Below are 18,470 nucleotides of genomic sequence, written 5' to 3'. Positions count from 1 at the left end.
AACAACATTTCAAACATTGCTTTGTCTTCAGTTTTCTGTTTTTCTTTTTGAATTTGAAGAAGCTTAAGGTGTAAAAAAATTCATTGTTCACTTAAATTATATGATGGTTAATGTATATTTGGTAGTATTTAAGAATGTCAGCTTTAAAGTAGTTTTCAGGATATGTCACCATAAATATGTCATAGATGTTTTAGGTCAAACATGTATGCCAGTAAGCTGATCTGTGTTCTTTACAATATAGAATGCAAACCAGTTCACTGGTATTTATTTTGGATAAAAAAATATCTGATACAGCATCTTTAGACATTTGAAGCCAGTCTCTATAGTGCAGGATTTTCTCTCTGTGTTGAAGACCCATTGGTGGCCTTGGGCTGTTTTCTGCTCTTTGGTTGAGTTGTTGTCTCTTTGACACATTCCCCATTTCCATTCTCAATTTTATATTAACATATCATGCATATATGTACATTTTCATATGGATATATGAACAGAGAAAAATAAATTACAGTGTTAGCCTTTTTATAACATACATTTTTTTTGTTTCAGGTTGTTCAAGAATATGAAAGAGCAGTGATATTCCGACTTGGTAGACTTGTTTCTGGTGGTGCTAAGGGACCAGGTAAAATAGAAATACACTGCCAATGGAGCCAATATGACACAAAAAAGGGGTCGGGGAGATTAAACTCCTCAGAAAAGACATTAAAAGATAATTTTAGAATTTTTATTCCAACAAATTCTTTAGTTTAAAAACAAAAGTAGTGTTTTGTTCTAGCTCACTTTTAAAGCATCTGTGATAAAGTAGATATCATTTGTACTGAAATTTTAACCCACACCAAAAAGAAATTGTTTTGCCTATAAGATAATTAATTTTTAATGTTTTCACCATGGAGTTATAGTTCAGGATATTTGGAAAAAAAACTACTGATCACTAATTTAAGTGCTTGTGTATTGACAATTTAGAATATAATTTTAATTGAAAAAGAACAATTAAAGTTTTGAGTAGAGAGTTTTTTGTATCTGGTTATAGATAAGTAGGGAGATGTTGATTTAATTGTATTTTTCAATTCAGTTTGTTAAGAACTATTTGTGATAGATCAATGATATATTCTAAAAAGTTGCTTTAATTACTATTGGTTTATATCAGTTTGAGGACTGTTTCAAGGCCCTGCCACCTAGGTCATGGTCAAGCCACTCACAATTAAATATAAATTTTCAGTGGTTAGTTTTCTTAAGTTAGTTTGACAGGAACTACTTACAAAAGACCACAAATTTTTCTATATAATTATATTTCTGTTTGTACATCTTAGTTTGTTAACCATTTTGAGGTCTTGCCCACTAGTTCATGGTCTGTGTAAGAATATATCTTAGACTTTTATTCTTAAACAGACAAAAATCATTTACTTTTTAGTATTTTTCATATTAACACCTTGTTATGTTGGGCTACATCTACACTACAGTGCTATTTTGAAAAAAATAGTTTCCTACTCATAGCATACTTGGTAATTTTAGTTTCATAAAAAAACATGGTGGAATTGTTAACAATGTATATTGCTGTTCTCCCATGTAAGGGAATACTATTTTAATATCTGATTATTTTATCTTTATAGGTCTATTTTTTATCATACCCTGTATTGATTCCTATACGAAGGTGGACATGAGGACAGTATCTTTTGATGTCCCCCCACAAGAGGTAACATTATAATATTAAGATCTACTACATTCCTCACCACAATTTCCTGATGATATAACAATAAACAGCATTAAATTGGATTGTCTGCATTATGGATAGTTTCAAACACTGCAGTCTTTCAATGTTTTACGTCCTTTCTTTAATAAGATAGATTATTTCAATAGTTTGCTATTGCTGTGTTTAGAATTATAATTATTTCCCTTTGCTCGATGTTGGCAACTTGATTAATTCAATCGTTAATCAAGAAAAAGCAAAGAGTTATTTCCCTTTTCTACATGTTGACAAATTATACAATTTCTTCATCAATCAAGAAGAAGTAAATAGTTATTTCCCTTTGTTCCATGTTGTCAAAGTGAACATTTAAAGAAAGAAAAATGCAAATAAAAGGTGTAAGAATGAGATAACATGCATATACTTCGAAATAAATGTCTTCCAAAAGTATGGAAAGCCATTGGAGCCAAATAACGGTATTTTGTATACGTCAGTTACAGCCTCTGCATTGTAAGGGTTAAGTGTAAGACTTGTAAATTTAAAGATATCTTCAATAGAATAAATAAATACTGTGACGCTGTACAATTATTTAAAAAAAAAAAAATGAAATGAAAGATTTCTTATATAGTATTACACAATGTTACATGTATTATGCACAATGTGAGTAAAGTATGTATCACTAAAGTTGGCTGATAAATACAGCCCTAGTCAGAACTCTTCAAGTGCCTTCTAATAGTTGATTGAACTTGGCAAGATGATCTTTGAGGATTGGACATGTTGGATGGAATTTACAAAATAGAAAATAATGGCCAAAAAATGTAGAATAATTAGCAATAAACACAGACTTATGTGCAAAACAAAAATTAAAAATAGAGAAAAATAGTTAAAAAAGATATAGAATAGACAATAATGGGGTCATATGAAGATTAGAGAATAATGGGCCAAATAGATAAAGAATTAAAAAAAAAAAGGTCTAAAGATTTAAAGAAAATAAAACAAAGACCCAAGACTCTTTTTATTACTATTCTTGAAAACAATGGTCTATGGAGAAAAATTATTTCTAAATTTTTTGTCCTTTTGCATGATTTAGTAAAAAAAAAAGATATGATATTGGAATGTTTTAATAACTGGTACTGTAAAATCAGTAAAAACCCTAGAATATATTTAATAATTAATGTATAATTTAAGTGTATAATATTTGCATGCTCATCAAACATGTATAACACACTAAATTTTAAAGCTTAAATTTTTGTTATTTAGATTTTGACGAAAGATTCTGTAACAGTGGCAGTTGATGCTGTTGTGTATTATAGGATACAGAATGCCGCCATGTCAATAACAAACGTGGAGGATTCTAACAGGTCAACTCGTCTTCTTGCCGCTACTACCCTCAGAAATGTTCTTGGAACAAAGAATCTCAGTGAAATTTTGTCAGACAGGGAAACCATCAGTCACGTTATGCAGGTAAAACATACAACAGCAAAATGTGGATACATCTATACTATTTAATGAGAAGACCTCATTTTGTGTGTCACTTCTCTTCCTTCCACAATAAATTCATCATCAGGTCTTTGTGTCCTATACATGTAGGTACAATGCATAGTCACATTTGTCATCCTCACTTATGATTTTTAAAGCAATTGCTTTTATGCCGTCGCGTATGGCCATCTTTGTGACCCAGATCAGAGACTCCGCCCAGATCAAGCCATAGTATTTTGTTAAACAGGCTCCTGGTCAGTCATTCTTTAACACCTATGTATGTTTTCTAATTCAATACATAGCTTGAAACTTTAAAAAAAACGTTAGTGGATTTAAGAAGTTTCAGAATATGTTCTTGTAGATGTATTTTTGTATTTAAAGGGTCAACCGTTTGACTATCAAATAACATAGAAGTCCGAGTGAAAAAAAGTACATTTTTATAAATGCGATTCCGTTTTCCGCCGTTCGTACGATGTTTCAACAAAATATGGATTCATTTCAGTTGTTGATTTAGTATTGAAAATTTAACTGAATTATCTCCTAATAAATACGGTTTTTTATGTTTAATTTGTGTTTCTTTAAGAGGTCAGATGCTCTTGTTCATTCATACATTTATCGTAAAATCAAAATCACTACACAGGTTAATGCGTAGTGTCAAATTATTACTTGTAATCTAAAAATAGACAAACTTTATTTGCGCAAATAATTTAGCGGAACGAAACCCTTGTTGAAAACACATAACAATAAGTTCGTTTTCCTTTTCTGTCAAAACTCTGTAATATTTATCGATCACCTTACTAATGAAATGGACCCGTCCAAACGTAGTAGATGCCAAGTCGGTCCAGATGAAGAGATATTTACAATTTGGAATTAATAGTTTATTAATACATAGATTGAAAAAAAGTACGTCTTTTTAAATATCATGATCAAAACTGGGTTTGCATAACAAATGTCAGATGAAACCATTATCCTCGTCTTTTCAGTGAACAAGTCTACTACGTTTGTTGACACTCGACGGTCCACCGTGTTAGCAATTTTATTTCACATGTTTTCGAAATATTGAAGATCATTTTTCGCAATGTTTCCTGAAAATTGATAAATATCAAAGCAACATAGAGCTGTTTGTTCTTGTTCGTATAATAAAATTGAGAATGGAAATGGGGAATTTGTCAAAGAGACAACAACCCGACCATAGAAAAACATACAACAGCAGAATTAAGGTCACCAACAGGTCTTCAATGCAGGGAAAAATTACCGCACCCGGAGGCGTCCTTCAGCTGGCCCCTATACAATATATATACTAGTTCAGTGATAACGATTTAATGTCATGTTTGTCTGTGATGACCCCCCTTTTCAGGATTGCATGAGAATTGTAGTTATCTCGTACCCACATGCACTTGTTTCTATTCATAGGAAGGTCGACTATCCATATAAAACTATTTATATGGATAATCGACCTTCCTATGGATAGAAACAAGTGCCTGTGCTCGTACCGCATCAGAAGGACACATATCAACTGAGCAATAATGTTTGGAACTTAGTTTTAAAAATGATGACAAAGTAACATTATGAAAATATTTTTATTAAGCTGAAATATACATTTATTCTTTACATGTTTATGTCTTGTAAGATATTTTATTTCTTTCCCGTTTTTTAACATTTGCGTCTGGAAAGTTGAAATGTTTTAACTTAATCGATCTTAATCATTTGTGTTAATGGTTAAATATAAATTAATAATGAAAATTGTTAAAATTAAATCAATAAAGGAAATTATTGCCAAGGAAGTTACAAACACTACCAGGGGATAATCCATGATGATTTCTTTTTGAGTTATATGTTTCAGCACATGTATATTTGACCCAAACTTTAGCCTGGTAAATGTGTTGTCTCCTTGTGAAATATAAAACATATTAAAAATGACTTTCTGCTAAAGTCTTTTATTTATATAAAGTTAAAACCTTCTTACTTTTAACTAGACAACACTCATGTCAGGTTTAATTCTTGTATATATGTGGATGAAAAATAAAAGTCCCCAAACATTAACATGGCAGCAATTGCTTTTACAGCTTTAAGGCTTTGATTCTGTTTTGGTTATTATGGGAGGAAAACAAAAATAAGCGTCTGGATATTGTTTCTGTCATCGAACAGAATTTTTAGTCATAGACACGACTTTAGTTTAGGACTGTTAAAATTACTTGGCTTGGGGACAGGACATTTATTTTCGCTTTATTTGCATACAATGCTCATATATTATGAGATTATAGTATATGTCTGTTCATATTATACAGAAAAACACAAAAATAATAGAAAAAAATTGCGGATATGAAAAAAAAAGATATGGGTTATAAGAATTGTCCTGTCTCCAAGTACCAATAACTTTTGATACCTTTCCTAAAATTCCCCAGGCATAATATGTTTTTATAAAAATTCATCCCACAACAGTTTATAATACATACTTTCAACCTTGCTTCAAATGCCCGCGATTTCGTGGATGTGTTCTTGTTATATATCAATTTCCTTATGTCATGTAAAGTAAAATAGAAATTCTTTTAATTAACAGTGAATATTAATTCCTTTAAGCCAGATATTTTTACTCCTCAGTATTCTCACATCCTAGTTCATATTTGTTTTGAAAATTTTGATCTTTTATCAGAAAGGAGAAGGTTCAGTAAGACCCCTTTTTGGCCCCAAAATATAGCAGTTTTAGAAAATTGTGAAAATGTAATCTTTAAGCTATATTTTGGAAAGTAAAATGCTTCTGCTACATAAATGTGAGCTGTTTTTGACAATACAATGCACAAGTATCGCGTTCTAGCATCATTAAGTCATGCTAAATGACTGAAATCTTCAAAATTTTAGCATTTTAGTTAATTTTTAGACGGTTTCTGTCTAAAATGAAAGTGGCCGCATTCGTGTTCATTCATAATATTGAAATGTAAGTTGTATTTGATGAAAATACAAAACATATATAAAGGTTGAGGATGAACACGGATGCGGCCACTTTCATTTTTGACAAAAACCATCTGAAAAGTGACGTTTTTTGGCATATTTGATAGATTTTTCATATTTAAGATTGAATCAGAGCAATTTTAATGACTAAATCAGTTAAAATCTTTCACATACACTAATCGAATCAATTGAAATAGACACTTAAGTGTAATTTTAGCATTTTGGTTAATTTTTAGACGGTTTCTGTCTAAAATGAAAGTGGCCGCATTCGTGTTCATTCATAATATTGAAATGTAAGTTGTATTTGATGAAAATACAAAACATATATAAAGGTTGAGGATGAACACGGATGCGGCCACTTTCATTTTTGACAAAAACCATCTGAAAAGTGACGTTTTTTGGCATATTTGATAGATTTTTCATATTTAAGATTGAATCAGAGCGATTTTAATGACTAAATCAGTTAAAATCTTTCACATACACTAATCGAATCAATTGAAATAGACACTTAAGTGTTTAACTATCGTTAGATGAACCTGAAATTTGAGGCCAAAATCTGCCCTTACCGGACCTACTCCTTTGTAAGTATTTTTAAGGATTTAATGTTTAATATTCTATGTAAAATATCACATATGTACAAAACATGGGTCCCTTTTATGTGCGTATAATGAAATGTTTTTACAGGGTAATTTAGATGAATGCACGGATCCATGGGGTATCCGTGTTGAACGAGTTGAGATGTAAGTGTAATACACAAGCAATGGGTGTTTTCTGCTAATAGATATGTAATATATAAAGTGTGTCTCTGTGTAGTTGGTCAAATTCTAATTATACTGAAAACAGCTGATTTTTATCTAACAGTTTGATGTGTTTATCTTTTAACATTTTCAGAGTTTTATGGCATGGATTATGAAAATTAAGAAAATTTCATTATATTTTGGTGTTTGGAAATATGCAAATCATAAATTAGAATATATCAAGTTCTTAACTCATATAAATTACATCCTTTTTTGTCGAGCCTTCGACTTTAGTCGAAAAAGACTAAGCGATCCTACATTCCGTCGACGGCAGCGGCGGCATCCACAAATATTCACTCTGTGGTTAAAGTTTTAAAATTTTTAACAACTTTCTTAAACTATCCTGGGTTGGTACCAAACTTGGACAGAAGCTTGTTTATGATCATAAGATAGTATCCAGAAGTATATTTTGTAAAAATAAAATTCTGTTTTTTCAGTATTTTACTTTTAAATGGACTTAGATTTTCTGCCAGGAAACAACACATTCACTCTGTGGTTAAACTTTTTAAAATTTAAATAACTTTCTTATACTATTTTGGATTTGTACCAAACTTGAACAGAAGCTTGTTAATGATCAAAAGCTAGTATCTAGAAGGAAATTTAGTTTTCTTCCAGTTAACATTACATTTAGTCTGCAGTTTTTAAACAGTATTAGATTCATAAACTATCCTGGATTTTTACCAAACGTGGACAGAAGCTTCTTACAATTTAAAGATAATATCAACAGGAATATTCTATTGATTTATTTCCTCATTTTTGTTGAGCCTGCGATTAACAGAAAGAGTAGGCGAGACACTGGGTTCCACGCCCTTACAAATTTTTTAGCTCACCTGGCCCAAAGGGCCAAGTGATAAAATTGAGAATGGAAATGGGGAATGTGTCAAAGAGACAACAACCCAACCATGCATGGAACAGAAAACAGCAGAAGGTCACTAACAGATCTTCAATGCAGCGAGAAACTCTTGCACCCGGAGGCGTCCTTCAGGTGGCCCCTAAACAAATATATATACTAGTTCAGTGATTATGAATGCCATACTAAACTCCAAATTGTACCCAAGATACTAAAATTAAAAGTGAGCTTGGCGTCCGGTGTCTGTCGTTGTCCGTCATCGTCATTAACTTTTACAAAAATCTTCTCCTCTGAAACTACTGGGCCAAATTTAACCAAACTTGGCCACAATCATCATTGGGGTATCTAGTTTAAAACCAACCAACCAAGATGGCTGCCATGGCTAAAATAGAACATAGGGGTAAAATGTAGATTTTGGCTTATAACTCTGAAACCAAAGCATTTAGAGCAAATCTTATGTGGGGTAAAATTGTTTACTAAGTGAAGATCTATCTAGTTATTCCGTAGTGCATTTCTTTAAAACAATTAAAGAAAATTAAAAAAATCCCACCTGCGCTTTATCAATTATATTTTTACAGTGTGTTGTACTACTTTTGGGACAAATTATATCAAAATTAAAGAAAACTTCATCAGCTCTAACTCAAAATATGGACAATTTTATGTATAGGGGGTCTTGAAATCTTTTGACAGCTTCCAAAGTGCTAATTTCGTACCTTTTTCAGCTGGGCCTAAGCACTACTTTACATTAATATTTATGACCCAATTTTTTTGGCAGTGTCATTTAACCCCTCAACTTGCTATATGAGACACAAAACATGGAGAAATAAATTTTCAGACTATTTGTGGGGTTGCTGTCCCTGAATTGGTAATTTTTTGGAAATTATGCTGTTTTTGGTTATTATCTTGAATATTATTATAGATAGAGATAAACTGTAAACAGCAATAATGTTCAGCAAAGTAAGATCTACAAATATGTCAACATGACCAAAATGGTCAGTTGACCCCTTAAGGAGTTATTGACCTTTATAGTCATTTTTTACCAATTTTTCGTAAATTTTTGTAATCTTTACAAAAATCTTCTCTTCTGAAACTGCTGGGCCAAATTTAACCAAACTTAGGGACAATCTTAATTAGGGTATTTAGTTTTAAAAATGTGTGCGGTGACCCAGCCAACCAACCAAGATGGCCAAAAAAAGAACATAGGGGGAAAATGTTGATTTTGGCTTATAACTCTGAATCCAAAGCATTTAAAGCAAGTCTGTCAAAGGGTTAAATTGTTTATAAAGTCAATATCTATCTGCTGTGAAATTTTCAGATGAATTGGACAACTGGTTGTTGGGTTGCTGCCCCCAATTGGTAATTTAAAAAAAAAATTGCCGTTTTTGGTTTTTACCTTGAATACTATTATAGATAGAGATAAACTGTAAACAGCAATAATGTTCAGCAAAGCAAGATCTACAAATAAGTCAACATGACCAAAATGGTCAGTTGACCCCTTAAGGAGTAATGGCCCTTTATAGTCAATTTTTATAAAAGAAATAACAACTCTTCTAATCTAATGACAATTAACGTAACGGTACCCAAATTGCACCTATTTAGCAAAACTAGCAGCGAAAATCCTACAAGATTTTCTAGAGACTAAACAATTTGTTTTTTTATGATTTGATACTAAGCACATCTTTCAACATAGGTAAAACTATTTAAATGCACAAAACGTTCACAGTATCTATCAACAGATGAAGTATTTACTGAAAAAGCAAAATGTACTGAAACGTCGCCATGCGACGTCATCAAAACGTCATCTTTTTAAAATGAGCAAATACAATATGTTACAAGTATCCATTTAAAAAATAATGAAGAGTAAGCATGGACTAATATCCAATTGTTCAAAATATTAAAAGAAATTAAACAAAAGCTCTGTTATTAGACTTTTGACTATGTGAATTTAAGCATGGAAGCAATTTGGGTACTCCTCATTTCAGAATCATTGATGGTTTGGAGGTCAGTTTAGACCAATTTTTCTATGATTCCATATGGAATAAAAATCAAATTGGTGTACCTTTATAATAAAGAAGGATAGGGCTACAAAATAAACACAGAATGGACATTTTTGTTTTCATCATAAAAAAACGTAGATGAAAAAACTGTCAAAATAGGTGCAATTTGGGTACCGTCACGTTAAACAACAAACCACCTGTTGACAATGGAAAGTAATTCTTACACAATGTAAATGTAACAAGTTTTGATTAAAAAATGTTTTTTTTTCCTATTTCAAAATGTAAATCATGTAAATGTCCCAATTTGTTGAAAAAACCAGTGTTTTCAGCTGATTTGATGTCATAAAGATTTTGACCTCCTAAACCAAGGCATATGTGGTGCAGGTAGAGTGCATGAATGGAGAATTGGATAACTAAACATGCATGATACTTTTGTTTTATTTTCTGATGGTTTCAGTTTCTTTAAACAGATGTACACAGTGAATCTTTTACATGTGTAAATCCTAGCTACCAGATCTGTGGATTCATAATTATTGGTGGGTTACTCATTTTATGGGAATTTGTCTATAAAAGAGTTCAAGAAAATACAAATTTTATATGGTCTTTCATGAAGAAATATTTAGAACTAGAAAATTAATTATAATCAATTATAAAAAAAAGTCATGTAAATTGGTAGTCCCAATGATAAATAGATGCACAGTATCTGAATGAAAAAGGTGTTTTGGAACTTTTTTGGAAATTTAAATTGATTAAATTGGATCCCTAACCTTTCTAAGAAGAAAAAATATTTTTACAAGTATAAGTCTATTTAAAAAAACACATACATGTAGAAGATCATTGGAAGGGAACTCCTGAACAGGTAGGTAATAATAATAATTGTCCTTGCTTTAAATCCATTGCATGGGTTTTTGTTGTGCGTGTGATATTTTAGTTTCTTTTGTTCCTTTTTAGACCTCTTTGGATGAAGCCACTGATCCTTGGGGTGTGAGAGTTGAACGTGTTGAAGTGTGAGTATAGGGAAAATATATACAATACTATTGTCTTGATTATAATTTTGTTACAGAGTATTATCAATTAAGATGCAGTTTTGACACTTTAATTGTAGATAATTGAAACTACTGATTAACATATAAAGTGTTAAACATCAATCAATCAATCTACATTTAATGTTTTCAGTTAACGTTTGATTTTTATACGACCCTAAAAAAAATTTTGGGATCGTGTAATGGTATGATGTCGTCGTCTGCGTCGTCGTCGTCCGAAGACACATTGGTTTCCGGATAATAACTTTAGTTTAAGTGAATAGATCTTGCAGGTTCAATACCACAAAAAGAAGGTTGGGATTGATTTTAGGGATGATGGTCCCAACCGATTAGGAATTAGGGGCCAAAAGGGGCCAGAACAAGCATTTTTCTAGTTTCAGGATAATAACATGTGTAGAAGTATTTCAATTGCTCTAAAATCATACCGCAATGTTTAAAACCACAAGTAGAAGGTTTGGATTCATTTTAGGGGTTATGGGGTCAAAGTTTAGGAATTAAGGGCCAAAAAGGGGTCAAAACAAGCATTTTTCTAGTTTCAAGACAATAACTTATGTGTAATTGTATGGATCTCTCTGAAATTGTACCACAATGTACCATATAACAAAGGGGAGGCTGGGATTAAGTTTTGGGTTAATTGCCCAAAATATGTAGGTATTATTAGGGGCCAAAAAAGGGCCAATAAGAAGCATGTTTCTAGTTTCCAAACAATCAAGACAATAACTTGTGTTTAAGTGTATGGATCTCTCTGAAATTGTACTACAAGGTTCAATACTGCATGGGATTGAGTTTAAGGGTTATTGCTCAAAGGGGGTTTCAAAAAGTTGGGGGGGGGGGAGGGGGGGTTTGTTTACCATTTTTTGAAGGGGTTCTTTTTTTTTTAATTTTTCAAATTTCGAATTTTGAAAAGTTTCAAGAAGAAATCTTCAGTTGCAAAGTATTGTGCAATAGATTTGTTAGATCTTTGACCACATTAATATTGTGACAAAAAACTATATAAATGTCAAAAATTTGATCACAATCCAAATTCAGACAGAATAAAGCTTGAATATTGTGACCAAATTTGCCCAACTGTTCAGGGTTCAACCACTGGGGTCATATAAAGCTGCGCCCTGCGGAGCACCTGGTTCGCTGTAGTTGTAGAATGTTTTGCCCCTTAAAAATAAATACCACCATTTATCTGTAAAAACATGAACAGGTTTATTACCAGGAACTGTTAATAATGTGTATTGGCATATACTATATTTTTTTGCTTTCACATTTTGCCCTGATGATACACATAGTTAATATGGTTTCTACTAATGAAAGCTCCATTTTGAGCTTATGTGTTAAGGGATCTCATGTCAGTACATGTACAACATTCCTATATTGCCTATAACTCTTAAGAAATAGATCAACTATACTTTGTTGATAGAATTATTGAAAGTTGAGATGTGGATATGAAAGGGCCTCGTCAGACCATGAATTCATTTTTGGTTCATTGATTAATATGTTATTGGAATATATGTGTAGATATGGTAACTTTTGAGTTTAAAACTTTAAAATGACTGTCTCCTAAATTTAGATTTAAATAATTATGTGTTACTTATATCTGATCCTGTGTGGAATTTTGCATGTGGTTTGATGAAAGTGAAAGAAAATAATTCAAGACAGTATTAATCTAATGTTTCCTTACCTACAAATCTGAAATAGTTTGGATGGAAATAAACATAATAACATGTATGATTTGAAGAGTAGATTGTTCAAATTAGAACAAATAGAAGTTTTCAATTACATATATGCATATAGTGCAATTCTCATCCTTGGAATACAAAGTTTAAATTGTTAAGAAACTTTATAAATTTATATATTTCAGCTATCATCAGGAGAAACCTAGGTTTGATGTTGTCTGCTTTTTGTTTAAAAGCAAAATTTCATTTCTTCTTTTTTTTTAACAAAAGCTCACAACTCACAAGTGTATTTTTCTGCAAAGAACTTAAAAGTGTTCACTTGCGGATCATGTCATGTAACTTAAATTTTATACTTATAGTAAAGATGTCCGTCTGCCAGTACAGTTACAGAGAGCAATGGCTGCTGAAGCAGAAGCTGCAAGAGAAGCCAGAGCTAAGGTAATGATGTAACCATAGACACATACAGTCAAATATGTGGTAACATGCATCACTATTAAGGTCAAGATGAACATGATAAAATATAAACATGATAAAAAGAAATATCTATTTGTAACTTGTACCCATTTTTCTTCTTTATTTGAGGAGGACTAGTTTCAGTTACAAATATATGGAAAAACATGTACTCTGTGAAAAAATTGAACAAAGTTATTTAGAACATACTTTTTGCCGTCCAAACGTATGTTCCAGGTTTCAGTTCTCCAACTTTAGTTTGCTTAAACCGTTATGAAACATATACACAATGCTTGTTACCATAAAAACACAAGTTAAGTTTGGACTTGGGTAGCATCACTTTTACAATTCTCTAGTTATGTACCTTTAAAACATTAGAAGCAGGAGCATCATCTGTGTCCCATGGACACATTCTCCTTTTATTTGATGCTTCTATCATTGCTTAAAGGGACCATAGTAAAAATAAGTATTATATGAAATGTTTGTTTTGTTTGAAGAAAATTGATACTCTAATTTGAAGTACGATACTTCATTATCATGACATTTTCCTCAATCTGCCAAAAGTTATAAGCACATTTTAGTCCAAAATAACAAAATAGCAATAATAAATGCACGCAATAATTTCTGAATTTACAGTATACTGGCCAATCAAAAAACCAAAAGTTGATTGTTGTTTATTCAATGTCCAGTGATTCCCAAACTTGAAGGGGACTAGCTATAGACGATAATCATATTAGTTTAAACAGCAATCAAGTAACACATGGTACAAAACAGAGACATCAAGTGATGACATTAGAAATTCTGTTGGCTTTTAGTAATGATGTGGAAAAATGAAAAAGTTATTGATTTAATAATTTGTGTGTTAATGTTTTAGGTGATTGCTGCCGAAGGTGAACAGAAAGCTTCTCGTGCCCTGAAAGAAGCAGCAGATGTTATGGCAGAGTCTCCAGCTGCTATACAACTCAGATACTTGCAGACACTCAATACAATTTCGGCAGAAAAGAACTCCACCATTATTTTCCCTCTACCTATTGATTTGATGCAAAGCTTTATGAGATACACTGGAGGTGCAAAGGAGACAACCCAAGCTCACTTCTAAAGAAACTAAATATGTACAAAATTAAATTTTATTTCAACTTGCCAGTTGATTTGGGATACCCATAAGTGTCCAAGGTAGACAACATAGGACACTTGCGAGAAAACTAATTTGTACATTTAATGGTTTAAATTTATATTGTACATTTAAAAAAAAACCATAGGTAACCAAGATTTATTGAAGTTTTGTATCTGATGTTTATAATTGGTGACAGAAAGGTATACACCATAACAAAAGTTAAAATATCAATATAAATATAAATTATTATACGTTTTTGTTATGAAAGGAGCAACAAGATAAACATCAGGATAGAAACATAGTTAACATCTTCCTCCTATTTAACTAACAAATATTTTTTTCATACAATTTATTCTTTAAAAGTATTATTCTGAAGCTCTTTTATAAAATATGTAGTCAATTGAAGTTTTCAAGAATTGATTTTTTAAGCATGCCATTTTAATATATATCTATAACTGCATATATTACTTTAAATATATGCAGTTATATATAGAAAGAAAATAACTAGCAATATTTAACATTTATATATATGTTCATGTTTATATATGATGTAGGATTTTTTTTTATCAGAAATCCTTGATGCATGTTGTTAATATAAAAATTAAGAGATGTGGTATGATTGACAATAAGACAACTATCCACAAGCGTTCAAAAAAAGTGGAAATTAGCAATTATAAGTCACAGCATGGCTTTTTACAATGAAAAAAATACCTTATTGTAAGTTATTAAAATCCCTGACTTGAAAACTGTGAATCAATAAAACAAGAATATGCATGTTATCAACATAAAAATGGTTAAGTTCTTCAATTTGTCAGAATATTGTAGTGAAAAATTAATACAAAGCTATCCCATAACCTGCAACTATCTGAGAAGAGAAGCTTAGAAAAAGGAAATTAGAGTTGTATTGCATTTCCCAATCAGTTTCAAGGTGTACAGATATTAAGTTACATATTATAATTTTGCAAAGACAATAATAATTTTTTTTATTAACAAAAACATCTACTAAACATTTTTAATCATGTGTCATATTATTTGCAATACTTACATCAATCATAAAACATGTGAAAAGTTATTTTTTGTCTCTTATTTAATGTCAACTGCCTGATATTCTTTTCATGTTATGTGCAATATTTTATTTAAAAAAAAGGACAATATATAATAGGAATAGTTAAGTTCTAAAGAAGAATAGGAGGTCCTAATAATTAAAATGTTTATCTTGCTACATGTTCAGTGGCATCAGTGAAGAGTGTCTTTAATATTTCTGAAAATATGTCACAATGTTATCATGACAATTTTTCAGTTAATGTTTGAGATATTTTTTTTAATTATTAGATTTAAAAAATTTGATGTCAGGCATCCTCTTAAACAGATTACTGAAATGTTTTTCCTATTTTGTCCTTTTCGGTTATCACATTTTCCCTGAATTCACAGATTTTTATCAACATAAAAATGGAACAAGAAATACAAAATTATTGCAGCTGATTATGTAGATTTATCATTAAGATTGGTTGCAAAAATATTAGTTTGATTTTTCTACTGCAAATCAATTGTCTTTTCTTAATAGATATCAACGGTACCAGGATTATAATTTAGTACGCCAGATGCGCGTTTTGTCTACATAAAACTCATCAATGACGCTCAAATCAAAATATTTATAAAGCCAAACAAGTACAAAGTTGAACAGCATTGATGATTCAAAATTCCAAAAAGTTGGGCCAAATACGGCTAAGGTAATCTTCACTTTTTTGATGATATATTAGCTGGATTTTAAATTTTTTATTTTAGCATCTTCAATTTTCATTTATATATTTCATTTATAAAAATAAGAACATTTTGATTAAATATAATTGTTTACATAAAACTGTGATCAGATAGATATATATATATATACATATAAATACTATTATTTTGTAGATAATAATTCTTTTACATGTGTTAGTTTGATTATGAACAGGGTGATATGTCTTTTTTTTTACTTGTGTACACTTATATTTAAAAGCTGGTACAGAAAGTCCACCTATATTATGATAAACTACTTATTAATAATGATCAACCTTGGGATTTTAAATATCATTCTTAGACTTTTTTCATGAAAAGCAAGTGTGGACACAAATAAGGTGGGCAAATTTTGATGAACTAGGGCAAACATTTCATACCACAAGAAAAGTTATATCTTATTTCAGTAGTAAGAAATATATTAGGGTCTGGATGGGGTTTACAGAATAGGGAATTATAGACAAATAATGCAGAATTAATTAAAAAAAAAAGACGAGATAAATGCATAAAAGTATTAAAGAATAGAGAATAATGGGGTGAAAAATATATAAAAAAAGAAAGATATTAATGGAAGAAACAAATATAGAAAGGTAAAAGATATTTTTAAAAAAAATAAAGAGCAAGAAATGAAGTACCCAATACTGACCCTCATTTGCAATGCCTATTTTCGGTCTTGATGATTGAAATCATAATAGATATTTTATTGTATCATCTTACAACTAAGACATCTTAAAAACATTTAAATATTACATTATCTTCATTTGGGAATATAAATTTTGTCTGTGTTTTTTTTATGATGATTTGTCAAATGATAATTAAAAATGCAATAAATATTTGATTTTATCATCTTACAATTAAGTAGACTTAAAGAAATTTCACTGCAGAATCATCAAAATAGTGTCATTTTTTTTGTCAGATCAAAATAATTAAGCTCAATGTGTTCAAAAGTATAATTTCATTAAAACTTAGTTTCTGCATCAGTTATTCTTGTTATTTATATGTGAGAGGGTTTATAGTGCTTAAAGCAGTGTTCAGTTTATATACAGGATAGGCTAAAGATGTGTAAGGTATTGTCATTTATAAACTGTGTAATTTCTTGTGCAATCAGACATGTATAATGTAAAATCAAAAGCTTGGATGTTATAGAAAATTACTCAGTTGAAAGGTTATATTTAAACTATTACTATACTGCAGTTGTCTCATGATTTGTATTAAAACCTGCATGTAAAATGGTGATTTTGGGGAATTATAGAGCAATATTCAGTTTATGACCTGGTTAACCAAACTTGATGAGTAAAATATATGTCTAACTATTTACTCAAGATCACCAGCCAATGGTGAAGTACCTTTTATTTTACAAATTCTAGATCACATGAACACTTGGATATTTTAAAGGACGGTTGTTGTGTCCTATCATAGGATGTGGTCATATGAATATTAATATAGTGAATTATAGAATGTTAAATGATTTGCATACATTGTGTTATATCACTTATAATATTTGAACATGTATTGAACAGTCAGGGTAAGTGAAATGTTATTGTTTATGTACACTTATACAGTCAGGGGTGCTACTTAAACAAGTGATTTCAGTATCACCTATTTCAGTGATTTTTTATATTCAGTTATCACCTATTTAAGTGATTTTGGTGTTTTCTTTGATCTTCAAATGCTATTTTCATTGATTTTCCATATTTTCACAAACTTTTCTATAATTTTCCTACATAAATCAATTATCCCTTTATCTTTGGATATCAATTTCACCAGTGCGCTTGGGCAGTAAGTTAGTGCACTAAAGCTTTTAAAAGTACCCTTGGGAATTGTTCTGTTATCAAATATTCATTAACTACTCTTACTATCAGACAAAGGTCAACAATATTAGTTGACCTGATTGGTTTTCTTTAGAATTGGAATGATTTATTTTAAGGTTATGTCCTGATCTACAAATTATTTCAGTTTTTGCATATTCAAATAAACTGTAAAAACTGGCAGGCTTATCAAGCAAATGACAATTTCTGCATGTACATAGTTGTTTTTTCAATGGAATTCTGGTCTTTTTACCAATAAAAAAATCAAGCTTGTGGGAGAAATATCCAAAAAATGTTATAAACACTTATTGAAGTGCTTAAATTTTAACTTCTCAAATTACTTGTTTCAGTGATATTGAAAAGTCTGTGCGAAAATTTTTAGATATTTCACAGCCAAAATCACTCAAAGAAGTGATTTTGAAATCACTTGTTTAAGTACATGTACCACCCCTGACTGTTATATACTTATATCCTATTTTACAATTTTTCACCATCATTAAAGAAAAAAATATATGACATCAACATGTACAGCACAATCATGGATACATGTACAATGTATGCATGTCATTCATCAATTTCAACTATTCACAAATCTTTGAAATGTATCAACAACAACAAAAAAAAAAATGTAATTATTCCTTACAAAGCAAGCATATGATAATGCTACAACCATGACAACCTGTTTGTACTTTCTTCAATATTTACAATTTTCCTACATTATAAACATTGAAATTAAACATGTTTATTTCACTCTCAAAATTGTATTTAATTATTACTAAAAAATATTCCAAATCAATAATATACATTACAATTTATAACAGTTGCCTAGACTCAATTTCAACTATTGATCCATTTAAGCAAA

At 30.5% G+C, this 18,470-nt stretch overlaps 2 protein-coding genes across 5 annotated transcripts in view; one reads left to right on the top strand and one right to left on the bottom strand.

Moving 5' to 3' along the window:
• LOC143063081 (band 7 protein AGAP004871-like) overlaps positions 1–16,782 on the top strand; it is a 29,870-nt gene extending 13,088 nt beyond the window's left edge. For 3 of the 4 annotated variants that reach the window (XM_076235025.1, XM_076235026.1, XM_076235023.1), the window contains exons 3-8: positions 544–616; positions 1,605–1,687; positions 2,939–3,142; positions 10,702–10,757; positions 12,820–12,898; positions 13,785–16,782. In XM_076235025.1, coding sequence (XP_076091140.1) covers positions 544–616; positions 1,605–1,687; positions 2,939–3,142; positions 10,702–10,757; positions 12,820–12,898; positions 13,785–14,009 — 720 coding nt within the window. In that variant the 3' untranslated portion in view covers positions 14,010–16,782. Of the gene's footprint in view, positions 1–543; positions 617–1,604; positions 1,688–2,938; positions 3,143–6,790; positions 6,847–10,701; positions 10,758–12,819; positions 12,899–13,784 lie in introns of all 4 variants that reach the window. The other variant, XM_076235024.1, reaches the window with a different exon arrangement.
• Positions 1–18,470, bottom strand: part of LOC143063079 (uncharacterized) — a 151,381-nt gene that overhangs the window by 82,920 nt on the left and 49,991 nt on the right. The gene's annotated exons all lie outside the window — the stretch shown is intronic.

The sequence above is a fragment of the Mytilus galloprovincialis genome, chromosome 2, assembly GCF_965363235.1.
Source record: "Mytilus galloprovincialis chromosome 2, xbMytGall1.hap1.1, whole genome shotgun sequence".
Classification (NCBI taxonomy): domain Eukaryota; kingdom Metazoa; phylum Mollusca; class Bivalvia; order Mytilida; family Mytilidae; genus Mytilus; species Mytilus galloprovincialis.
Note: the sequence above shows the minus strand (reverse complement) of the source record. Positions and strands in the feature narration are given on the sequence as shown.